At 33.9% G+C, this 27351-nt stretch overlaps 1 protein-coding gene across 1 annotated transcript in view; it reads left to right on the top strand.

The window, feature by feature from the left end:
* The first annotated feature begins 5584 nt into the window (after positions 1-5584).
* The window catches only part of LOC149806320 (uncharacterized), a 43385-nt gene continuing 21618 nt past the window's right edge, over positions 5585-27351 (top strand). The window contains exons 1-3 of the mRNA XM_089972211.1: positions 5585-5699; positions 16353-16463; positions 24380-24478. Coding sequence (XP_089828337.1) covers positions 5688-5699; positions 16353-16463; positions 24380-24478 — 222 coding nt within the window. The 5' untranslated portion in view covers positions 5585-5687. The remainder of the gene's footprint in view (positions 5700-16352; positions 16464-24379; positions 24479-27351) is intronic.

Below are 27351 nucleotides of genomic sequence, written 5' to 3'. Positions count from 1 at the left end.
GCCTGCTTTTGATTGTTTGGCGCTCTTGAATGTCTGAGTTGACGTTTTGACAATGATAGTTTATTTTGACTACCTGTGATTTGATCTTTTTTAATGATATTTTTATTCCGCAGTTCTTTGCTGAACTTGACTGAAGGTTTTTAATCTGACCAGGAGTCAGACTGACACTAACATGATGATATGACATTATATATATCGTGAGTGATTTATTACATGTTTTCTACTGGAGCATCAAAATCTCTCATTCGTCCACCAATAAATTCAAGTAGCATTGCTTTGTCTGAGAGTATAACAGCGATTGCTCTGTAACCACCAGCAGGCAGTCGAGCCACACGGGCTCGAAAATGTATATCAACGACAGATTGCCTGAATAAATCTTAATGTTCCAACGAAAAGTAATAAATTGGATATAATGTTGTGAAATCCCCATGAGATATCTGCAAACAAGTGTCAACATTTTGATCACGCCCCATAAATGTCATCAACCGATGATAAGCACGTGCAGCATGATTGTGATCAAAATTTAACAAAACTTCTTCAGAAGGTTCTTGATGTCCTTTTATCCTCAAAGCAACTTCAGAAACTCCAAATGTGTCAAATACCATTGGATTTCGGTCTTGTGAATCTATTCTAGCATTTTCCTGAAAAGCAAGAAATATATGTCTTGGTGTAGAAACTCTTTGCTGTGATGCTATCTGCCATGTGAATAATCCTTCCAGATTACTTTGAACGCTATCTGTAGTCATTGTCAACCATGATAAAAGTTATTTACCACATGAATTCATAAAATCAAGTAGTTTTTCTTCTTCAGCAAGTGATGGAGTCATTACCGGCATCCACAGTGACAGTTTTTGTTAGTATTACTTTACCAGCATCAACTGTGTTGGATCGCCAGATTGCATCATTGTCAGTGGCTTTTCTTGCAAGTACCACGGTGTGTTTAGCTCCACATATAACTTTCCTAACATTTCTACAAAATCCAAAAATATGTTATAATGGAATCAAACATGAAAAATTTTCTTCATCATTTAACATTGATGTACGTGTGGACAATCCTAAGTTGAAATTGTCATTCATCGATGCAACTGCGTCCCTAGTTGCATTTAGTCTCCCATTGTTACCTTCGGGCTGATCAGTGATATCTTTTGCAAACATCATTGACGGACCAGCTGACCTCGAGTAATCATCGCTGTATCTTGCCAGACACAATATCGTCGTAGCAATATCAATATTTCCGAGACACGATTCAATATTTTTTCCGTCAATCATGTATATAGCACTGTTAAATAATATCAAACACCACTGCAAACAAAACTAGGCCGATCTAAAAGTCCGTATGCTGTATCAACTGCTTTAAAAAGTCTACCTTCTACTTTGATAAATGCTTCAGCAGGTACAAAAATATCTCCTTGTATCTTGAACTTGTAATTCGATTCGACCACGCTGATCTGGTACACGTGTGTCATAAGAATAATACTGATAATCGTGTATATATTCATTTTTATGAACCGGTGAGTCTATATCAAACGCTGGATTGGATACACGTTTGAACATTTTGTTATAATAATTATCGTCTAAGACGAAGACCACTTCCTGCTATCAAACTAACAGTTATATGTTTTCCTTTTCTTTCTCTGATAATGGAACACCAGCCAATTCTGCTAATTTTGTATTTGCAGCTTGATTTATTATTTTACTAACATTTGCTGACATAACGCCAGTGCTCAGTAATTGTACTGGCTGTGGTTTTCTTCGTACTAATCGAGCTAATCTTTCTTTGATTGATGAAAATGCTTTACCAGCAAGATTACCAACAGCACCGATACCTTTATCGCGAATAGCGTTATTAGCTTTCATTCCTAATTGTTTTGCAATCGGTATTGCTTTTGGAGCTATTCTCTTAAACAAACCTTGAACAACATCACCAGGTCCATCTCCGTAAATCTCTTTGTACGCTGGTAATCGTGAGTTTATTATTCTAACTATTACAGGCCCACGTTGAGCATTGTGTAACATCATTTTTAAATTACATGCCGATTAATTAATTCATTGTAGTCACTGTAATAATCATCAACAATTTCATTAATGAGAAAATGTTAAATAGTACGGTCCATAACACCGCCTGTAAATGATCGTGGGCAAATATCAGATATTTCATTAATAATTTCTGGAGAATTATTTCCTGCACGTTTTCCTCCAATTAGAATTTCTAGTCGGTCAACATCGGCAAGAAGACTGTCAGGACAAGTTTCTTGAGTAACAAAACTACTTCTAGTTGTTTCTTCTACATCTTTCTTATCTGGCGAAGAACGTAATTCCCACACTTGTCTAATTCTCTTAAATTCTGGGTCTTTTTCTTTTTCTTGCTCTCTCTCATTTAGCTTCTTTTTTCTGTTCTCTTTTTGTTCAGCTTTTCATCACTTATTGTAAGATATGGTTTGTCTTGTAATGCTAATAGTTGTTGTGATTCTTATAGTTGTAACTTTCTAATATAGTTAACTACTCCATCAATAAAATTATTATATCTTGCATCTTTTTTTCTATCGATCCTATCAGTTTTACTGTGTACTTCATAAACCCAATCGTGCCAAGATTTGCTTTTACCATATGTATTAGAATACTCAGGTTTTGAAAATGCTTTTCTATCATTATAACTATCCATAACAAATATAGGTAAATATACCTCTTTAATATTACTTATGCAGAGAATACTATCATCGCTAAATTTATCATTGCATAAACTATTTCTTGTTTCAATACATCACCCTTTTTAATACGAGCTTGTTCAATATCTTCAAGTACTTCTTTATCTATGTTAACAGGCTAGTATCATCTACGTTAATAGGCTGAGTAGTATCTACTTCATCTGAAATATCTTTTAAAATCTTTTTTGTTTGTTTAGTTCTTTATGCTATCTTTTCCGTTTGCTCAGCAGTTTGCTTTAACGTTGGAAGAAGACGTTCAGTAGCTACTGCAATTCTTTCAGTAACTTTTGTAACAGGTTTAAGTAATTTTTCTGTACATTTTGTATATTCAACTCGTGCTTCTTGTCGTTCTTGCAGTTTTAGTTTGAGACTATCACGAACAGGCATATATCTTCTAACTGGTTCTAATCTTTCTCGAGCTAATCAAAGTTGTGTGAGATTCCATTATTGATATAATAATGATTTAATTACTCATATATGTATAGCAGCAGAGAGGGTGCGACCTCAATGAAACGCCCGTCAGGTAAACGAACTCACATACAAATTTAGAAAAAAACGCGAACGACAACGATAAAGTCACAAAAAACACTAACCCAATTAGGGTAACTCTCTGTAAGTTAGAGGCTTCGGTTTGGTGTTATTGATCTTATATTTTCATTTTTGTAGGAAGCTTTATTTTTTCAAAAATGATGTTTCAGCAAAAGGTCTTTTAATCATCTCTGCTGCTAATGGGGTACCTTTGTGCTGATGTGCTCTATGTTTTATATACTTTTTTGAAGGAAAATTCAACCGCTTTAAGGTAAATTACCAAGTTTAATAATGTGTATTGTAAAATTAGGGGAAATGGTTATAGTTACCACTGAATATTTAAAGGAAATATGTTATTTTTTGATTCCATATAATTTTTACTTTTCTAAACTTCATATTTTGTGAAAACGTCATATATGTTGATGGACAGATGGATATCATCATAACATTATACGCCCTCGCCTGTTAAGGCTTTATATTTTAAAAGTTTTCAGTCAAATCGCTACGATGTCTGCATTGTGGCAGGTTATAGTGATGTTTAGACTCAGACATGTAGCATCATGCCCACCTAGTCACATTATCCTAACACCAGGCCGACCAGTCTTAACACTAACCATTTAATGCTGAGCGCCAAGTGAAGAAGCTGCTCGTACCATTTTTATTAAGTCTTTGGTACGACTCGGGCGGGTTTCGAACCCGAGACCTCCCGCACCTGAGGCGGTCGCTCTAACCATTTAAGCCAGGCTGTAGGGGTATCAGTGATGAAGCTTGTACTTGAAACTGTTGTTCTAATTACAGCGCTGCTGATTATTTCGTCTGATAGCTGAAATAGTCCAGGTGAGGAGGAGGTGGGTGCGGGTATTTCGTTTCTAATTAGCCACAATTGTTAATAATTCAATAGCGCAATTTCGGTGTCACAGGTACAATCAATTAGACATAAGATTGTGTCTTTCCATAGAAGAAAACTCGCAGGGGCAAAAATTGACAATCACCAGATTTTAAAACAAATGGCACATTTTTAAACCTTGTTTTAAAATACGAAAATGCGTTTGAGAGCTGCAGCTCCTTTAGACACCACCTGCCCTTCCAAACAAAACGTGTGGAAATCAAATGGAACAGCAATGTCTTGTCATTTTGCGTTTATTAGTTGCTATGATAGCCACATACTTTGCAACTCTTATACGCTAATATTTTAGTTATAGAATTGTAAAGTATGTGATTATGGAGCAACTTTGATTACCCATCCTATCAAATACTTAAAAACCAACTTTGATTACCCATCCTATCAAATACTTAAAAACCAACTTTGATTACCCATCCTATCATATACTTAAAAACCAAACATATGCATGTTTAACTAATGTAATATTTAAAACATTTCTGGCAATATGAACTTCTACAATGCGATCGCCACAATTTCGTTGCAAGTACAATTTACGGATATATAATCCTGTTAATTTTTCGTGAAACGAACATTGTGGTTTAGTTGAAAATAGTTGTTGACGCCCACCTATTGCAATTATTCAATAAGGTCAAGAAAGTTCCATAATTATGAAAAGCCGCAAGAACAACTACAACTAGCGGCTCCTACAGCAATTATTGTCTCCTAATGCAATTAGTGGCTCCTAAAACACTTTTTTTTTTTTTAAGCAAAGCCGCTGCCTCTAATTGTATTAGGAGACTAGTTGACATCGATATCAAAATATAGGGAAATATTGTAATCACCGTCATTTTAGAAACAGCTAATTGTTATCGGAGCCACTAATTGTTGCCCATATAAAAATACAGGAAAAAAAATTGATCTACGCCGGGTACTTGTGGCTCTCCATAATACTAGGTATTTCAACATGGTTATGACGTTACTGGTTCGTCGATAGTCACCGTGACAAAATCTTGCTTCCCACTTCTGGACACTTTATAGTTTGGCTGCATTGGTTTTGGAGTGTGGGTCCCATACTGTCGAAGCGTATTTAAGTTGTGGACTGGTGGGCGTACGAGCGTCTTGTATCTGCAAGCCTTGGTGAGTTTTGGCCTGGATGACAGGTTTACTTGCAGAAAGGATGTTTGGCATTTTTTGGTATATCAAATATATTTAGTATATCAAAAGATTTGCATCAATAAATTACATAATTCAGTTAGTATATATGCACATGGATTTGTCCTTGTTTTTATTCTTTTTTTAAACATGCATGAGTAAAAATAAAAATGTATCTATTGTCTAATGTCTAGTTTGATCGATTGATTGGTTCTCTAAAGAGACAACGCGTTAGTCGAAGGGAGGTAGCCCTAATCAGACTTATCGCTATTGGACTTGGACGAGAGTTAATTCCACATCCGGAAAGTACATCATGATGATCTGTCAGTCGAGATAAGGAGGTTTCCGTTAGTTTTGTGTGTGCACCTTTGAAGCACTGTAGATAGATAGCTAAGCATAGGCACAACTTCTCTGGCAATATGTCTTTAAAGGTAGGATATTTAGAAAAAATATTTTATTGGACAGAATTTTGTTTAATGCATATGTGCTGGAGTTTTCTGCTGGGGGTGGGAGGTGGATGTAGGTAGTGTGGTATTCACTGCGCATTCCACGGCATAATTTTACTACATAAAGGTGAGGGAGGAGCCCATGTTTGTTTACAAAAAGGTCCTATAATAAACCGGATATCAGAGGTCCAGGTCACCATGGATCTTAATCTTTATCTTTAAAATTAATAATCTTTATTGAACTTGATAAGTCGGAAGGAATGTTTGACAACAATATGTGTGTGTGTGTGTGTGTGTGTGTGACTTAGATTTTTAACGTAGATTTAACAATTTTTCAGTCATATCGATACGATGTCTGCAGTGTGACAGTTTATAGTGATGTCTAGCACTAGAGGCATCATGCTGCAGACATGTAGCATAATGTCCCATCCAGTCACATTATCCTGACACCAGTCCGACCAGTCCTAGCACTAACCTCTTAATGCTAAGCGTCAAGCGAGGTAGCTATTAGGACCATTTTTGTAACTATTTGGTATGACTCTGCAGAGGTTCGAACTCACGACTTTCTGCATCCGATATGGATGCTCTAACCACTAGGTCACCGGAGGAGTGCTTGACGATAATAGAAATTGTCAGACCTCGTATACCTGAGAGAAAGCAAGGTGCCTGGGTACACAAATCAGCTCATCATCACTGAGGTTTGGATGTATATTAATTACATACTTTACAGAGTTAGCAATCCTGTTTCATTTATGTGGATTGCATTGATCACTTACGGTATGTACACTGGAAGAGAGAGGGAGAAAGTCTTCTTCCAGTACTATCCAATTCTTAATGGTAAGAACTTGTGTTCTGAAACTTACTCAATGAACAAATTATTCAGAAAGATTCAGTTGTGCTTTCCATCAAATAAGAATGATGAAGGTTAACATTGCAGATGTGAGATTTTGGAAAAGGCTGCAAGAAAGAATTTTTCACATTTGGAGAGTGGAGTGGGCCATTAAAGAACCCAAACACACCAGAACAAACCAAAATGTTTTTAAAAAATACTGAATTAAGTGATATTCTGAATTCATTATGATACAAATAATGAAAACACATTATTGGAAAGATCAAGTAATATTTTAAAAGGGTGTGCAAAATAAAATTGCTGATACCTGGTTTTAGTGTAAGTAAGATAAGTATGTAATAGTTAAATATACAAGAAGCTATCAGCTAGGTGTATAAAAAAATAAACATCTAATAAACCTTTCTGTAAAAGATACAGAACAGAGCTTAATATCAGTTACTTTTATATATTATCAATGTTTAGGTACGGATGTAAGTAAAAGAGATTTTTGATAAGTTTCTTTCTGAACCATGTCCTGACAGTGCATGTTTATGGATTTTGAAAATAATTATAGTACTTTTAAATGCAGAGATAATGTTGATTTTTCACGTAAATTTTATCTTTAAGCAACATATATTGCCTTAATTTTAAATAGAACATTTCCCAAAATAAATTTTGTTTCAGTTGTGTTTTTATGTGTTTTGTAACAGTTCAGTTTGGTTTTGTTCCAGCGTATTTTTGTAATGTTTCAAATCATTTTGGTAAGATTATTTTACTTTGTTTTGTTCTTTCCTATAATTTGGCTTAGAGGATTATGTATCCCTTAGAAAATGTTGGTTATTGTTAGAATGGAAGATGGTATGCATCAGGTAACACAGTGTTCAGTTAATAAGATGCTGTACTCCTTCTGTCTCGGGTGTTAAAAAGAGTATCTTTTACTGATTAGTGTTATTGGTCGATGCATGGTTTAAAGTTCTTAGTAGGAAAACAAAAATTTGGACATGGAAAGGAAGGTGAGTTGCTTTTCAGATGCTGCTCCATCTTTTGCCAAACTACCCTGAATCCCTTAAGGATGTCTGAATCTGTCAGACTACCCAGAATTCTTTATGGCTGTCCCAGTCTGCCAGAATCAGGCTATTAAAAAAAATGGAAAGAAATTATGGCATGTTTATAACATTATCTCTCTTGAACAGCTAACTGTAGAGATCTTAACAGTTCAACAAAGAAAAGACATGTACACATATTATGTGCACTTTTAAGCAGAGGTACTGCTGTCTGTCAGTGTATAACATAATGATGTGAAATGTTATACATTAGATAAAAAAAAACAGGTATTTTTACTTTTCTTAGTATATCGGGAAGATTTTAGAGGAACTGGAACTCCAGGTAGGTGCTATTCATTGATTATAATATGTAAGCCATATCTTAATAGGACAGGGCTAACATACATATATTTAGGTTTGATTCAACCCAATGGCAGACAGCTTAAAAGAACATTGTTTAATTGCTAACTTAAAGAACAAAAATATTTTATCAGTGTGGCCATTTTATTGAAGTTATCAACCTAGTTGTGTTTCGTTTGCGATTTTTGCAAATATACCTAAAGCTATGCAGAGCTTTAAATAAGACGAGTAAATGTACATTCTAAAAGTATAATCTTTACTTTCATCTGTTATGTTCTGAATGTGGTGCATCTGTCTCTCACAGGGTTTTATGATATATATTGACATAGCTGATTTAACTTGACACTATGAAAATGCCCAAAGGAATTGTGTGTCTGACCATACCACTTTCATTGTGGTTTTATCACAGTAGTATGATTAGACTCTATTAACTGTCAATTAGCTAAAGTGTAGAATGGACTGTATTATTATTGTATTAACACAAAAACATGTAATATGAAACTATATGTTGTTATGGAGATCTCAAAAACTTCTGAATCAGAATAGACAGATTTTTTTGCAAGTAAATGTTATTCATACTTGAGCTATCTGCTGTTGGTATATTGAAATCTTTTTTTAATTGAATTTGTATAGGTCCTCCACCATTGCTTATTTTCTTACTGCTTTTATATAATATGGCGATGGCTAATGGGAGGTTGGGGTGGGTATGTGTGTAAAAATATCAGTGGATTTGAAAGAAGGCTTCAGCTCTTTATACTTTTGCCTGCAAATATCGGAAGAATGATGGCTTAACTTTGCATGTTTCCTGTTATAAATTTGATTGTATGTTTCAAAATTCTCACACATGTTAGGACATTAGAGAAATCATTGGGACATGTGTCAGTCCATGTCTACAAGTCAGACTCTTCATACATGTTCTTTACTCTTATAAGTGCCACATGATCAAAGGTTCTATGTGTACAGCCAGAAGGGTACCATCAGATTTGTCAGGTCGCCAATCATGATGCTGTCCTAGGCAAGGTACCTCAACACTCAGTAACCTATTAGAGTTGTTGTGTTATAAAAAACAAATACAAATATAGCCCAAGTAATGCAAATTAAAGTAGGTAGTCTTGGGTTACCTTTTATTCTTACAGAAAAGGCTCAGTTCAGGATATAAATTTTACATTATATTCATACATCCAATATTGCTGTAATGGCAGCCAATTAAAAAATTTGATCACAATTCCTTCTGAAAAGAAAGACATATTTATATGAGGTTTTCACTAAAAGACTTCTTGTGATGTCCAGTTGGTCTTGAATGAAAATATTGCTGATCTGACATCTATTATGGCAACCAAAGAGCAGCCATCTTGAAAAAAATTCTGCTGGCATCTGGTTGGTTTTAAATTATAAGGACTAGCCCTCAATATGGCCACCATGGTGGCTATCTTGAAAGTATAATTATCTCTATTTCACACAAATGGCAGGCTATATGAGCATGGGATTTTTATGAATAGACTTTTGATACCTAGTGGGTCCTAATTAAAATGTGGCTGCCATAATGGCTGGGCTGTCTTGAAATCATGATGTCACTACTCCCCAGAATGGAAGCTCCTTGTGACATGAGCTTTTTGCCAAGAACTTCTGATGATGTCTACTTTGTCCTAAATGAAATGGAGCCAATCTGACATCCAATATGTCCACCACTTCAGCTAGTATGAAATCTTGTTATTGCTGAAGAATATTAGAGATGGTTTCAATGTCCAGCAGTTAAGAGGATGAAATGGTGTTATCTTAATTCTTAGATATTCTTTACACCTATTAGAGTATCAGTCCCTTTGAGTGACTCTTCTTTGACTGATCTCATCAGTCCCTTTGAGCGACTCTTCTTTGACTAATCTCATTAGTCCCTTTGAGCGACTCTTCTTTGACTGATCTTATCAGTCCCTTTGAGCGACTCTTCTTTGACTGATCTCATCAGTCCATTTGAGCGACTCTTCTTTGACTAATCTCATTAGTCCCTTTGAGTGACTCTTCTTTGACTGATTTCATCAGTCCCTTTGAGCAACTCTTCTTTGACTCATCTCATCAGTCCCTTTGAGCGACTCTTCTTTGACTGATCTCATCAGTCCATTTGAGTGACTCTTCTTTGACTGATCTCATCAGTCCCTTTGAGCGACTCTTCTTTGACTGATCTCATCAGTCCATTTGAGCGACTCTTCTTTGACTGATTTCATTAGTCCCTTTGAGCAACTCTTCTTTGACTGATCTCGTCAGTCCATTTGAGCGACTCTTCTTTGACTGATTTCATTAGTCCCTTTGAGCGACTCTTCTTTGACTGATTTCATCAGTCCCTTTGAGCAACTCTTCTTTGACTGATCTCATCAGTCCCTTTGAGTGACTCTTCTTCGACTGATCTCATCAGTCCCATTGAGGGATGACTGACTGATCTCACGATAGATGTACTTCACACTTAATTCTGGATGCAGGATATTTTATTTGAACACATTTCTGGAAATACTGAAAGAAATATTAAGACTAATATATCAGTGTATGACTTAATTCAGTGAATAAAAGAAGACTTTCTTACTAGACTTGATCAGTCTGTTTAGGAATTTGGTTTCTATTTACAAGACCTTATTGTATGACAGTGGCATTCGTATTGGATCTTTCCATTTATCTAAATTCTAGTAACCCATGGCTAGGTCATGTGTTAAATATAACTTTTATCCCACAGATAAGTGTTACCAATGTTACGTATATCTGATTTAATTCATATTGTTTTAAATTTGATTGCTTGTTTATCAGCTTGAAAAATTTATTTTTATTTTACATGCTATTATAATATAATCTTGTTTACATGATTTGGAAATTTTTCAGAAAATAATTTGACATTGACTGATTCAATCGTAAACACATAAAGCTGACCTTAGACCTTATTCTTAGAATAAATTGATTGGTTTTCATCAGGGCCATGTTTTGAGTACGTGATGTAAGCATGACATGTGACCCTCATCCAGGCATCTGTTTTGTGCAGTATTCAGGTTTTAAACCATAGTTTTAGAGAAATAATCTCAGTTGGGCTTCTAAACACTAGGACGTAAAGGTGTCTCTTTTGTTGTGTCATTTTGGGAATTACATTTTACTGTTTATTTGAATTATTTGGATTCTAAATGATTAATTCTTTTTTCCTGGAAATATATATATGCTTATACAAAATTCTTGGACAAAGAAATTTCATTATTTCAAACACTGGATTATTTCTTGTGTTTCTACAAGGAACTGTAGACAACAGCATTGAACAGGATACAGCATATGTCATCACCTTCCGTCTTAGATTCTTCGTCAGGACTCAAAACTTGAAATCATAAGAACATTTTATTACTAGGACTTCTAAAATTAATCGTGGATCATTCCAGGATTATTTTTTTATTTGATTCTAAAAACCGTAAGTTAGTATTTTCCCCATTTTTGCAGTATTTTTGCAAGGAAACAAATAATTTGTTAAATTTTTAAAAGCTTGTTGTTTTTACTCTTTCTTGTGTTACTGTTTATTTGAGCCTAAACACGTGACATAAGACCAAGTACAGTATGATAAATTACTTCAGATGCTATTGGCTGTTGATTAGATCTATATCACAATGAGAGAGTAAATTTTCAAAAAATTAGTAACTCTGCAAAATAAAATGAAACAGTAGACACTCAAAATTGTGAAAAGACAAAAGAATGAACCAAAATGAGAGAAAAAACATGAATAAGCAAAAACAATAATCAAAATAGAGAGAATAGGGTTTTGAAAGCTATTCATTGCATAAAATTAACTTATGCACATTGCAAATTGATTACATTTATCATGCAGTCCTGCAATTGAATAGTGAATGAAAACAATTTAAAAAAAACTAGAATAAACACAAGGAATGAAATCCTGAAAAATTGTCTCTATTCAGTTATATTCTGCAATATTGTGCAGGTATAAATCCACAAAAGTCGTTTACACAATACAGAAAATATTCATGATGTAATATTTATAAGGTAATATTTCTGGGTAAATTTAGCTTGGACTAGTGTTGCACTTTCAGTTCAGTTTTCTTTCAAAAATGGCATAATAATAATGAAATATTGGTATAATAATGAAATAATGGTATAAAAATAATGAAATAATGTCAGTTTTTCTTCAGTTATCAAGAAGGAATCAAATTTACATCTTCTTTAGATACATATGTAATTTCCATTTAACTTTAGCTGTAGATAATGTTTTCACTTCCCATCCTGCCTTCAAAATGGTCCAGTATGTGTGACAAAACGATGTAGAATAGTCCTATTCAAATAGTCACAGCACTGTGCTACATACATGTACAAATTATGATGTAGAATAGTCCTATTCAAATAGTCACAACACTGTGCTGCATACATTTAGAAATTATTATGTAGAATAGTCCTATTCAAATAGTCACAACACTGTGCTACATACACATACAAATTATGATGTAGAATAGTCCTATTCAAATAGTCACAACACTGTGCTACGTACATGTACAAATTATGATGTAGAATAGTCCTATTCAAATAGTCACAACACTGTGCTACATGTACAAATTATGAGGTAGAATAGTCCTATTCAAATAGTTACAACACTATGCTATGTACATGTACAAATTATGAAGCAGAATAGTCCTATTCAAATAGTCACAGCACTGTGCTACATACATGTACAAATTACAATGTCGATGATTTGGAAGAGACACTAGTATGATCATGTGAGCATTTTATCTTGATACAGTATATGATGCAGTATTGAAAACGACAAGAGGTGCATAAAGGAAACAAAAATGATCTATGTGATAAAAACAAACAAACCAACAGCTGATCATAAAATTCATATGAAAGCTGCATTTTAGCAATAAAATTTTCTTGTTGAATACCAGTTATATATACGTAGGGAAGTTGATAGGTATAGGCAGAGAAAACTTATTTCAATACATTTTGTGTTACCCCCATCCTCTTATATTATCTGGTATCCCATTCAAGTCTAATACTAAACTATGTTACTGTAACCTGGTTTTTTTTCCCTCATCATCTTATCCGTCAGATCTATACATTTTACACTAGACAGTCTATGATCATACAAAAGTTGTGTATAGATGCATTTTGAGAACATCTATATTGCAGTGCAAAATTAAGTCACTATGAGCAACATTTGACCCCTAAGCATTTCTTTAAGTATTATCCTCCATACGTTTAGTCCAGATCTAAAGTTTTTTAAAAATATTATTGCAATTTTTGAGTAGTTTGTGAATGCCAAAAAAAAAATGCTGGACACCATTTGTGTGACTTTGTCAGTAGTAAGTAGGATCACCTCTTAATCCTGCTTAATCAGACATAAGCTGACCAGATGCAAGCAGACCATTGAGTAGATGCAAGATGAATTTTATTGATGGCAAGTTGCAGGTTATATAATGTTGTGCAGAGCTATACTATGCTATACCCCAGCTATCATGTCTAGCATCAGTGAGTTGGCACTGGCTGTGGGGCAGGTGTGCCAGGCTCATACATGTCTCTTGTGGGATGAACCTTCACGATAGTACATTCCCAGTCAGTGTATATTGACATGAACCTTCACAATAGTACATTCCCAGTCAGTGTATATTGACATGAACCTTCACGATAGTACATTCCCAGTCAGTGTATATTGACAGTAGAATGCTGTTTCGATTTCCACTCCATGAGACAGAAGCGTCTTTTATAATGTGAGAACTTTATGATGATATACCCAGAGAACCTCTTGGACTTTTAAAGGGAATATGGTTTATATACCAGATTTTGACCCTATATGTTATGGACTTTTAAAGGGAATATGGTTTATATACCAGATTTTGACCCTATATGTTATGGACTTTTAAAGGGAATATGGTTTAAATACCAGACCTTGACCCTCTATGTTATGGACTTTTATATCTTTTACCCATTATTGTACCTCATGTTTACATTTATTTTGGAAGGGTTTCTATTTTTTAAGTTTATGTGCAATTCTTCATTGTTAATTATTAAAACTTTACTTTTTATTGCCACCACATAGTCATTATTGTGCTGAGGTGCTTTAAGTAATAAAGACATGCATATATACATACTTGCTCTTAGAAAATACACATCTTTTACGTATTATTGAATATGTGTAGGCAAGTTCTAATGCCTTCTGATGACAACCATTTTCATTCCTGGATCAGCACCATGGTCAATTTGCAGAAGGCAAGTTGATTCATGCTTGAAGAAACACATTATTCTCAGATTTGACTTGCTTGTGATTTTTTATCCTGCTTTAAATCATTTATTTTTTTACGTGTATAATTGGTCAGCATCACAATTTGAAAGGTCACTCTTGGGAGACCACCTGTCTGTTGAGACCTAAGACCTGCTTGCGCTTAACAGGTTAAACTTCCTCAAAATGAAGTTTTTAATATATTTCGTAATGCTTGGTTCAAACTTATGAGTTTTTCTCTGAACATTAGACAGGCTTTAAGAACTAATATACAGTCATAGTATCCTGTATATGCCTGAAATTTGTCTTCCTTTATTTGTGAAAAAAATTAATCAACTCAGTTGTTCAAGAGTAAATTGATACCCAGGTGAATACTTTTTAAATTAAAGAGTTCTTGTTAATACTTTTTATTGTATCTAGTGCTCACAAAAATTCTGGTATTGTCAGTGATATCATAAGATAATGTAACATCTAAATGACGGGAAAATTATTGAGAATTGTAGTGAAAACTGGGATCAGATTATTATTGGTTATATTATCTCATTGATCATCATCCAGAGACATTTTGTGTGAGACCATATTTTATTGGTTGTGTTATGTATATTTAATTAGCATTATTTGTTAGTTTTTTTGGTAATTTTTAAAATTTCATTATATGCTATTGTAATGTAACATTGTATATTGGACTTAACCTTGTCCAAAATCAAGTTTATTTTCTACTTGACCTGAATTATTGATTTAAAAAAAAATTATACAAATAACTACTACATAACTAAAATAATCTCTATATGAATGGGTTTAATATCAGGATTATTATTAATAGAAGTAAAATATGTTTATTTGGGTCTGGGTCTAGATTATTGGAATTTCCCTATAATTTACCTGGTGGACCTGATAGTGTCCAGGTTATATATTATAATTTTAATAACAGACTTTATAATAATAACTAGCATTTTAATTTGTGAACATTAAGAACTTTGTAGAAGGTTATTTTCCATTAAGTAATGTTTTCTATTTAGAAAATGTTGATTGATACCTGAAGTCAAGTAGAGGACTATATAATCTTGTCACTGGAAAGATTATTCATTTGTGCTTAAGATCTAGCAGAATCAATTTGTATTATTGTTGTGCCCAGCAGTTCATTTGGGCTGGAATTTATTTCTCCAAATTATTTAATTCAGTGATTATTTTTGCGGAAATACAAAAGTGCTCTGATAACATTCTTGCAAATAGAGACTTGAATTTTATAATGAATTTAAACCTCGAAATATATTACTGTGTCTCAACAAAAGACTGTTGGTACAACAACACAGTACAGTCCACCAAAGGCACATCACCACCTACAGCATTGGACTTCATTTGGATTTCTACAAAAATTTATTAAGAACTTTAAATTTTTTGGACTTGCATCTCTTCTATGATTATTTTGGGAGTTAATTTACAATACCATAAGTTCTTTTTTTCCTTTTCACGAATCTGTATTCTTGGGAAATAAATTATTTATTGAATTTTACAAAAGCTTGTTGCTTTTCACTGCATTTTGTTACTTATTTTAAGAGTATAGACTTGTAACAGTGGAAAGACTGGTCTTCCAAGACAAGTTTGACAGGAGTTAACCTTTGTCATATTTGTTTTTCACCACTATAAATTATTGATGCAGTTTAATTGATCAGACTTCTCTAAAACATTAAAGACAGATTTTAATGCAGCCATTCTGGTTGTCCTGGACATCTTTATTTGTCTCACTTGAGCAACTCATTAATTATATTAATTATAGGTAAATTAAATTTGGTAGGCATGTTTAAATGCATATGTAGATGATTTGATTTGATTTTCATCACACTGAAAAGAAAGGTTCCATTGTTTATTAGGTTTTAAAGTTTATAAGGTTTGGAACTTTTATGTGCTTGCACTGTTTTGTGAAACTTGTTAAAGTGATTATACAGAAAGTGCTTGACCTTGGCCAGTGTAGTTTATTATGCGGCTTTGCAGATGCTGTGTCATAAGTGTCAGGGGAACATGATATGGCATTTATGGAATAATTCCACAAGAGTTTACCATTTTGAATTATTTTTTTAAAAATCTGGCTCTCTCTCTAAATTATCATTAAAACATATTAAACGCTAATACATATAGCACAACTTTGCAGTTTGTTTTTGTTTTTGCAGAAAGAGACACCATCTGATCAGCAGCTCCACCTTGCAGCACTGCAGGGGAATCTAGAACAGTTGAAGAAAGTCATAGACTCTGGCAAAGTTCATGTAGACTGTAAAGATAAGGTATAAAATGGTATCAGACAAATTTATGGAACCTTTAATATATTTAATAAATATGGGATTGCATTAAATAATTCTATAGTCTGATAATACAAACCCATTTGTTTGTACCCCTCTACCGATTTAAATAATGGAAACCTTTAATGTGATAAAAGTGCAAGGAACTTAGTCAATTCATTCATTGATTTGTAGTTTCTAACCTGATTCTGAGCAGAGTGGCCCTAACACTGTCATCTTATGCGCATTTCATGCTTAACGGAAGTTTTCAGTGCAATAGACGGACATGCTCGGATCCATTTCCAGTTTCTGGACAAGTCCATCTTCAGCAAAGGGGTGTATCACGACTACAGATGTACATAAGTCGTCTGCTTCCGATATTTACACTGTTGAATCAAGCAAAGAAAATGACAGCTACGCTTTTAATGTGGATTTAACAAGCGGTTTAATTTCTATGTTCATGTATGCAAAGGGATATAATTCTAAACTCTCAATGTTATGTAATTTACGCAATTATTCAGCATTTGCCGAACAGGATGAACTACATCATTATGTTGTCTGATGGAATAAACTAGCCTATAGTGTACGTAATATGGTGCCATGTTGGTATGGAAAGTCCGTTAAGCATGAAATGGTGCAAAGGATGCCAGCATTTGTGCCATTCTGGTCACAGGCAGGTTAGAAATTATAAATCAATGATTCAGTTGACTTAGTTCTGTGCACTTTTTATCTCATTAAACGTTCTCGTTTTTGAAATCGGTAGGGGGGTATAAACAAACGGGGATGTAGAGTCAGACTGTAATTAATATCTATCATGACAAAGTATCACTGGAGTTCAGTTGTTTATTTCATTTATCGTGACAAAGTATCACTGGAGTTCAGTTGTTTATTTCATTTATCGTGACAAAGTATCACTGGAGTTCAGTTGTTTATTTCATTTGCCAAAAGAAGGTCAGATATACAGTATTAACTGAAAAAGTAGGTAAGTTAAACACTATTTACTTCAATACATGCAAGTTATACGGTATTTTTACTGCAAAAGCAGGTAAGATATACTATATTTACGTAAAAGCAGGCAAGATGTACCATGTTGACTTAAAGCTAAGACATTACTTTATTTAGGTAATACACAGGTCAAATATATCATATCTGCTGCGTAAAAGATCTACCATATTTACAACAGAAAAGCTGGGTAAGATATAACATATTTACTTCAAAAGTTTATTTAAGATATACCATATTTATTGCACAAACCACCATATTTATTACAGCTGCAAGACGTAAAGGTCTCACAATTTTTTACTTCTCTGCATGTCACAGTGGGCCACCAAATTCCCTCAAAGCTTGCTTTGCAATAAAGCTTTGTGGTGGGGAACACAATAGAAACTTTGAATTTACTCTGAAATATGAACCAGTAGTTAGGCAGTAATAACTGTACACAAGCAATAATGACTGTACTCAAGCAGTAATGACTACTACACAAGCAGCAATGACTGTACACAATCAGTAATGATTGTACACACTGTCAGCATCAGCATGTTTTATACAACCTTTAGCTAGGTTTGATACAATAAGGCTTACTGCATATATACAGTATTGGCCAATTAATTTGGGACAGAGAACAAAGAGTGGGATTTCTTTCAGATAGGGGTATTTTTTTCATTTCAGATAAAGAAAGGTTTTAGTAAAGGAAAGTATGGGTAAAGGCTTTTTCCCTCCAACAAATCAGAGTAAGATATTTTTTAAGCTTTTTGAAAAGGATCCTAATCCCTCTTTCCCAATTTTACGAAACCTAATGGGCCTGTCCCTAAGATAGACTTGACTTCAGTGGATGTTCTACAGAAATCAAAGCAGTAGCTATTGTTACATAGCTGCCAAGTGTCCCGTTTTTCCCGTCTTTGTCCTGTATTTTGGACCTCGTTACAGTTGTATGTTTTTCTTGTTAAAAATTGGTTTTTTAAATAAAAATATTTTTAAAAAAATTTCCTTGCAATTTTCTGTTTAGAACAGGCACATGGTTCCATTCTGAGAGTAAATGTATCACGTATATACTGGGATTTAGAGTTCTTTTATATGATTGTTTCATTTGAAATCAAGGCCACCATACCAGTCTTTAACCACTATATTGGATTGCTCAAAGCCCTTGCCGCATTCATTGTATCTCATCTTCATAATATTCACCTTCTAGTCCTGTTAAAAAGGAAAGCAGAAGATTAAGAATTTTCTCCAGCTAAGAAAAGAAAACAGAACTGGAAGGACAATTATACCAACATATTTAGATTTGTGAAACCATCTAGTAAAGGAGAAAACTCTTTGCAAATTGTGTAATTGTGATTTTGCTATTCGGCATGACATAAAACAGCATAAAAAGCTAATAAACATCAGCTTGCTGCTTCATCAACAACAGCACAGCTTGAACTTACAGTGTTTATAAATACCAGAGAAAACCTTGATGTAATTTGATTGGATGTTTGTTTTACTTAATTTCTTTTAGAAATGAACTTTCATCTTCCAGTTGTTAGTGTTGCTGGTGATTTATTTTTTCCAAACAGTAAAATCATAAAGGATTACTCATTTGCTAGAATGAAAACAGTAAAAAAATCACACAGTATTCAGATCACCAGTGAAAGATGGTACATTGGAATCAATAATGACTGAAAAAAAACAAGGTGAGGGAAAGGCTTCTATAAACAGCTTGTGTCTGAGTGTGAGTGTGTTGCATTCTTGCATATTCTGAATGGAACATGGTGTCTGTTCAGAAGGTGCAAGAATGCAACACATTAAATAACTAAGTTATTGTACTACTCTACTGATTGTTGTAGACATTGTAAATAGTTACATGTGCAATAAAGTTTCAAAAATCAGTATTTGTTCCTGAAAACGAGTATTTTTGCCAGAAGCAGTCTGACAGTAATTTTGTACTCTGGGATTGGCAGCTATGTTGTCAACACCATTAAAAAATATTAAAAAATTTAATATGGGGATATTGACATGATTCCAAGAGTAGCACCTCCCTTCCTGTCAGTGATAGTTAGTTTGCAATCAAAGATTTTCAGATTTTTTTTTCCAACAAAGGATGAACATTTTACACCAACAGTTATAGTTTGCTTGCTTGCATTTTCTTGTTTTTGCATAAATTATATGATGTTCAAGACATTCAGATCTGAAAGTCCCAGATATCTCTGTCTAGCATTAAGTCTATTTATTCAGTTTTATTTAGTTGTACAGTAACACACTGTATGTAGTTGGTGAAAATTATTTTAATTTCCTTGGCACATGACATTTTTTGTGATTTTGAGGGGTGGTGGAGATTGACTGTTTGTGACAACATGATATCACCTTATCTGTACTATAAATGTACATATATTTATTTGCAGATAAGGTGCTTTATTGTAAGGTACTTTATTGATAAAATGCCAGACTCCTGTGGTAGCAATTATAAAAGTCTCATTGAATATAAAGATTGTTGCTGCCAGATCAGTATGTTTTTATTGCTAAAATAGAGTATCAAACTTGCTGCATACATTTTTGTATGAAATTAATGTAGTAGTAAAAAGAGGAATAAAATATTTTACGTGTATCTTCTGCAGATGAGTTGTGATTGGTTTCTGTTAGAAGATTACGCCCCCATCTGTTATTTTGTGTGTTGTTTAAGGTATTTTTTTGTTTTGTTTCGGCTACTTACAGCACATATTGTTGTATCATTCATCCCCCTGCACAATCATCTTCATTTTTATGTGATTATAGCTTTATTTTACCCTGTTTAAAAAAAAAGTTAATATTGTTTGCCAGACAAAAATGACAGCACGGTACAACTATGCAATAAAACAGAAAAAATAAAAAAATGAAAAGTATATACAATACTGTATTGAACTTTTCATAGGAAATAGTAGAGAAAAATAGATACTTATTGTAAACCTGCAATCATAAAAACAATATGTTTTTATGAATTAGTCTGAAAAATATTTCTTGTACAGATCGGCATTTATAAGAAACAAATGTATGGATTGTCTTGTTACATTGTCTTTTTAGATGAATTTGAAAGGTAAGGAAGTCGATGTTACCTGTCCCTTTTGTTTTTCACTTTCACATGACCAAAACATTAATAAAGACATGCATTTCACATAATTTGGCTTTTAGATTGGACATGCACTCATAATTGCAAAAGCTGTATAATTAAAACTGAAAATAATAGATTGACCGAGGCATATTTCTAAAAATATTACTCAAGACCACATACATTTGTAAATTATGCCTCCAGAACAGTCTGGTTATATGCACTAGTGACTGCTTGAAGAAAAAAAAACATTACCTGATTTGTATATATTATATACTGGCCCCGAGTGGCCGAGTGGTCTAAAGCGCTCTCCAACATGGATCACAGCCATCTCACCTCTGTCTGCGTGGGTTCGAGTCTTGGGCTTGGCCAATGTTGATATGTGAGAAAGGTGAGAAAGCTTGCCGGTAGCTTCTCGTGGGTCAGTGGTTCTTTCCGGGGTTTTCCCGGGTTCATCCTCTACCATTAATACTGATTGCCATGTATAGCCTATCTTGTGCTGAAAAATGGTGTTAAACCCTATAACAACAACAACAAAAATATATTATATACACTGTGCAAAAAATGCTCACTATCTGGAAAAAAGAAAATTATATTTTTTGCTGGCAGAAAATAAGTTGTTTGCATTTATTATGAGCAAAAAACATGAAAAAGATTATATTTTGCTTGCCAATTTGTGATTTCTGATGCTTTGCCTTTCACAAAAATACCATATTTATGAACCTGAGATGAAATTTTAAATTTGGCCTGTTATCCCTATATAATGGCACCACTGCATATACATGTACATTGAAGGTTTGAACTTGCACTGAATGAAGTACATCCATTGGATTCGAGTCATAGACAACACTGCACAAAACTTAAAATGCTTCAGAAATTATTGTAATACCATAAAAATTACACCTTCTACGGTATTCATGCTAATATTGTGGAATGAATGGCAATCACACATCAAAGTACTGATATAGCAGCCCAACAAAATTCCCTTGCCAGTTTCAGGATTTTAATTATTAATTGACCTGGATTGCTGTAGGAACACAATATAAATCCACCAATGATAAACAAAGGAGACACTAAAAAAAACAGCATTCTAATGCGTGTAAATTATGATTTTGTTCAGCCAGAACACAAAACTAAAATATATTGATGATGAACTTAGCAGATCTATATTTGGAATTTTATAATTTATTATTACGAATCTTTCATAAACATGTAACTGTTATGTGAATAGATGCTGGTTATATGCCTTGCACAATTAAATGTGTGTACCTTATGAAAAGATTACCTCAATTTGTAGGATTGCTTATATCATTGAAAATGAGAAACTCCTGAGTATATGGATCAACGTAAATGAAACAGCTATAAACATCTAGCTGAATGTGATCTGGAAGAATGCAATTTGGTGAAAACAATGAATGAAACAAAATCTTTATAAAATATTTTTTGGAATAAACAAGGATTTAAGTGAACCTAAGCAAGATTTGAACTGTGTAAGTATTGTACATTATAGAACAGCTGGGTCTCCTGGGTAAACTAAAAGTAGACTGTGAATTATGAAGTCTTAATAACATGTTAGAGAAATCATAATTGAAATTGAATTTTGTTTTAATATGCATATAAGTTGTGGGATATGGAAGAAAATAATAATTTATTCATGTCCAAAGATTTACAGCCATTATGGTAGTCCACAAAATACTTAAACATTTTCAAGTATAGACCTATGCCTGCGGATAAGCTGACCCCACTTCTTCCAGGCTTTTAGTTTTCCTAAATTATTTGGCATATATGCAAGTATATACGGTCGATCTACCATCGCATTATGCACTGGCAGAGTAGGTCTCATAATCAACTAGAACATCCACATATCTTTCTGGTCCAACTTGGAAAACTTTAGCTCTGTAAAGATTCTGAGGTAATAGTACTGATATTTACCTAATTGGTAAGTGTTTATGGAAAGTTTCCAGAATGATCAGCAGAAAATAGACCCTCCCACCCCAGAAATAATGGGCATTAAAAAGAAACATTAATGTTTCAGATGTAGTGAAATACACACACTTTCACTTTTAATCTTCTGGCCAATTTTTGATGGAAAAACATTTGCTTATGGTGCCATCGGTGATGACATGTTATATGGGTTGAGGGAAAAAATCTCTGAAATAACCCATTTGTCCAATACTACAAATTATCACTTGCCTAAAATAAACATTTCTGTCATGACTGCAGTAGGAAAAAGGTCAAGGTCATTTCACTTAGGTTCATGATGTTTCATTGAAGTGACTAGTAGAAAAACAGCGTAGATCCTACTTTGCTGGTTTACCATATGATTACAGATCCAGGTTGACACAGTTTGTATTGGGGCATGTAATATATGAGAAAATGGTATCCATGACAACTTCATGGTCCATGGCAACAATATGCTATCATGATCCAGTGTTTCATTTTCTGAAAATATCAAAATTTGTGTATGTCCAGCCTTAGCTTTGTTTTGTTGGATGTGACCCTTCATTTTGTTTTAGTTTTTATACTATTCTGATTATTAAGGTATGATGAATTTTTACTTTAAAAATTATTTATTTTTTAATCTGATATTTGACGGGTAATGTCTGAGGGAGAAAAAGACTCCATTTGACAAGTTTACAACCACAAGCGGTTGTGATTAGCATGTAACATGGACATAACTCCCCGCAGTCTTCGATGAAAGATTTGTTGACTGAGAACTGGGTGTTGTACTGGTTCAATCACTCAGTAAACTATGGTAAATTATTTTAGGTTCAACTCAATGTAATCTTGCTAAATATGAAGCATAGCTAGTATGATTGAAAACAAAAATATATGCTTTTCAATTTTTTTAAAAATCTTTAAACCAGTCAAGGGCAACAACTTAATAAGATACAGTCCAAATAAGATTGTCCAAAATGTGGATGCTAGGCTATTCAAAAGTCAGTGGAAGGCCTATTCTGAATCAATCAAGGATGATAACTTTTTAAAAATGCGATCTTTGAACTCACTTAAAATGTTAAGATATATTTTCATTGTCAACATAATTGAAATCAAATTGAAACTGAGTATGTATATGTCATTGGGGTATACTTAGTCCATCAAGGGGAATAACTATGTTCATCATCCAATTCTAGTGTGATAGCTCTTGTTGAGATGGATTTTTGCTGCAGGCTTATTTTAAATTAAAAAATAATGTATGCTAGAGTGTTTACAACATTTAGCAGTGCCTTTGCTCAGATGATCAAAAGCCATAAATCAAAGAAATAGTTGTTGATGGTCATCCAAATCATGTGAGCCTTAGCAAGGCATAGTTGGTTCCGATCTAATCATAAATGAGAGAGCTAAAGGTATACAAGTGTTAGCATTTGCAACACCCACTATTTGGACAACCAGGGCCCATAACTTGAAGATTATGTGCAAAATGTGTTCATCATTGAACTTAACAGGTTTGCTTTTGAGATAAACCCTCAGAGCAAATTTGGTTTAGATCTAATAAAATATGGATGAACAGATCTAAACAGACAGAGGTCATTTCTGTGTCCCTTCACTCTGTCAGCAGATGACAATAAACATATTTTAATTACAAAGAAAGAAACTAATCACAGTCAGCTCTCCTTGATCAACCAAAAACTGTCCATTGAAAATGTTAGATAAATCCAGAAGCTGGATGAAAGGATAAGGTCTAATTGATGTTCATTACTTCCATCCTATAAAATCACAGTGATATAAACAGAAAGTTTGATTAAAAAAACTAGATGTGCATGTATATGCATGATAGAGTATTGACTGCATTTAGGAGTTTCACATGCGAAAATGGCATTTTTTTCTTGTTTTCTTATTTTCCCATTTCTTCTGTCATTGCTAGGAGGGGACAACTCCACTAATCCTTGCTGCAGCCAATAATCATCTGGAATGTGTGAAGGAACTTCTGAAACAAGGAGCTAACCCAGGTGCCAGGAGACTGGTAAGTAGAATGCAGGATGCAATAGACTTAGTGTGTACAGTTTTGTGAGAGATTATTGCTTGAAATAACTTTAAAATTATGATATTGGAATGTCTGAGAATGTGTGTGTGTGTATACAATCACAGGCCTAGGTTTGTAGCATGTCACAGGTGTGTGGGGGGGTGATTGAGATATCTCAGTCATGCACAGGTGGGTGTATGGTTTTAGCCCTCTAAGTCATAACAGAAACTACTGTGACCTCCATCATAAGACAATATATACACTACTAATGTTGTGACCTCCATCATAAGACAATATATACACTATTAATGTTGTGACCTCCATCATAAGACAATATATACACTACTAATGTTGTGACCTCCATCATAAGGCAATATATACACTACTAATGTTGTGACCTCCATCATAAGACAATATATACACTACTAATGTTGTGACCTCCATCATAAGACAATATATACACTATTAATGTTGTGACCTCCATCATAAGACAATATATACACTACTAATGTTGTTACCTCTATCATAAGACAATATGTTCACTACTAATGTTGTGACCTCCATCATAAGACAATATATACACTACTAATGTTGTGACCTCCATCATAAGGCAATATATACACTACTAATGTTGTGACCTCCATCATAAGACAATATATACACTACTAAGCATGAAGTTATACATCATGCAGCTGAAATTTACCCTGGAGTCCATTTTTACTGGTTCTCCCCTTGAGAAGTTTCATGACATAATTGTACTTGTCAGAATTTATAATTGTACTGGTCAGAATTAATAAGTGAGATATACCTGGTACAGTGTGACCCCGCTATAGCGCGGTCATGGTGTGGCTCCCAAAATTTCATATAAGTGTATTTTTCATGCACACAAAAAAATTCTTTATTAAAATTACAAAAAAAACTGTAAACACATTATTATAAATTTTGGGGAAGAGATCATGTATGAATAATACAAGACGATCATGGCGTGGCTCCTGAAATTTTGTATGTATTTTTCTTGTACACGAAAAAGTAGTTTTTTCTTCTTAAAAGTATGAAAAATAAAGCATATAAAGTTGATTCTGGGATCGCGTAGGTCTTTACCAATGTTGCAAATTTGGATTGTTTTTCCTTATTGGCGACAAAACATACCATGTGGCGATATTTTTTGTTGGCGACGTTGTTGGCTGTTTAAACTTTTATATACAACCATTGGTTTGGAGTGCAGAAATACAGAGGCCGGCCCCATGAAAGGAAACCTTAAACTGGATATAAAATGCACTGAAATTTATATATTGTTACAAAAAACAAATTCTTTGTCCATATTGACAAACCATCTAAACAGTGTATTGTTATATTATAATCTGCTTATCTTGACATCTAGCATGAGTTCTATATGTTGTGAAATATCTGCTTTTTTGTTGTTGACATTTCTGGTAACGGAGATTAACCGGATGAGGCATTGTCTCGTAATCTATCTTTCATCGGTATTTCGGCCGCTCGCTAGTAATTAATATATTTACAAAGACTGACATTTGTATGTGGATGGTAAGTAAAATTCCTCTTCTTTTCACTCAGAATTAAATCATTCAGAACACTCACATTTTCTGTAATTTTTTGTCGTCAAACCGGAACACCTGCACCTCTATCGTCCGTTGACCCATTGTTAATTTTCAGACGCATTCGTGGAAGGCAGCATCATGCTGCTACCACAAATTAATAAAAAATTATTAAACAATAAAAAAAATAAAACTACTTCTTACTTATTGGTTTATTCAATAAGCATGGATGGACAGTAACTAGAATAGTCCAAACAACAGCCAATTCCTTTTTAAAAGTGTACCCAGATAAAATAGTTTTCTGAAATTTCAAAGGAAACAGATTACCTTTGAAGCACCGATTGTTATGAAAACGTACTCAGCAAATGGGGGGAAAAAATCAGTCTCAATCATGCAATACAATTATTTGATGTTGCTGGCACAATAGGAAATGGGCATTTGTTTGGTTCTCCAAAGCTGAATCTTTAGCAGTGACTTCAATAGTGCATGCACCTTTAACCAAAGAAAGCCTACTACAATCTTTCAATAAAAACAAAGAACTTTTCATCAAAGGAAGTCAATACCAAACTTTAATAAAAGTGATGGAATCTGATGGATTTTTGCATTTTCCAACGGGACTGGAACACGTTAACTATGCCGTGAAAGTTTTCTTTTTGTAGGGAAAAAGTTTATGCTTACGAACGCTACCAACGGCTGCTTAAAACGCAAACTAACTTTTACCGACTTGGGACATATTGAAAAGTAAATATGCTTTGTCATTCGTTACGTGATTGTGCTATATTTTTCCACTGAATTCAGACCAATATGACCTGTGACAAAATTAGTGAATATTTTAAAGCTGTGTGTGTGCATATTTTCGATGGAATCACTTGTATTGTCGATTCAAAGTATATGATGAGGTTTGCGGGTGAGTACACGGTGTTGATACTATTCATGATATACATTAGACATGTATATATGAACTTTATTCACATCTATGTACCAATTCGTGGTTCTATAAATAAAGTAAACTATTACATATGTCTTCTCTGTTTTCACTGCAGGTATATTTCTCATTTAATATGCATCGATCTAAGATGGTAACTGTGCCGATGAAGCACGCATTTTACAGCCCACATTTATTACCTACACCCCCTCCCCTCAGTTTGTTTTGGGGTACATGCATAATTTCCTTCAGCTAACTGACCTGGTTGCTTATAACATGGTTTGGTCTATAACGTGCTTGGGTTCTATGGCTCCCAACTACCGTGTTATAGCGGGGTCACACTATATAGTACATTGAATAGATATTACATACAATTCTGTAATAGTTATTGT

This window comes from Sinohyriopsis cumingii, chromosome 1 (assembly GCF_028554795.1).
Source record: "Sinohyriopsis cumingii isolate HCF-2022 chromosome 1, ASM2855479v2, whole genome shotgun sequence".
In the NCBI taxonomy this organism is placed as follows: Eukaryota; Metazoa; Mollusca; class Bivalvia; order Unionida; family Unionidae; genus Sinohyriopsis; species Sinohyriopsis cumingii.
Note: the sequence above shows the minus strand (reverse complement) of the source record. Positions and strands in the feature narration are given on the sequence as shown.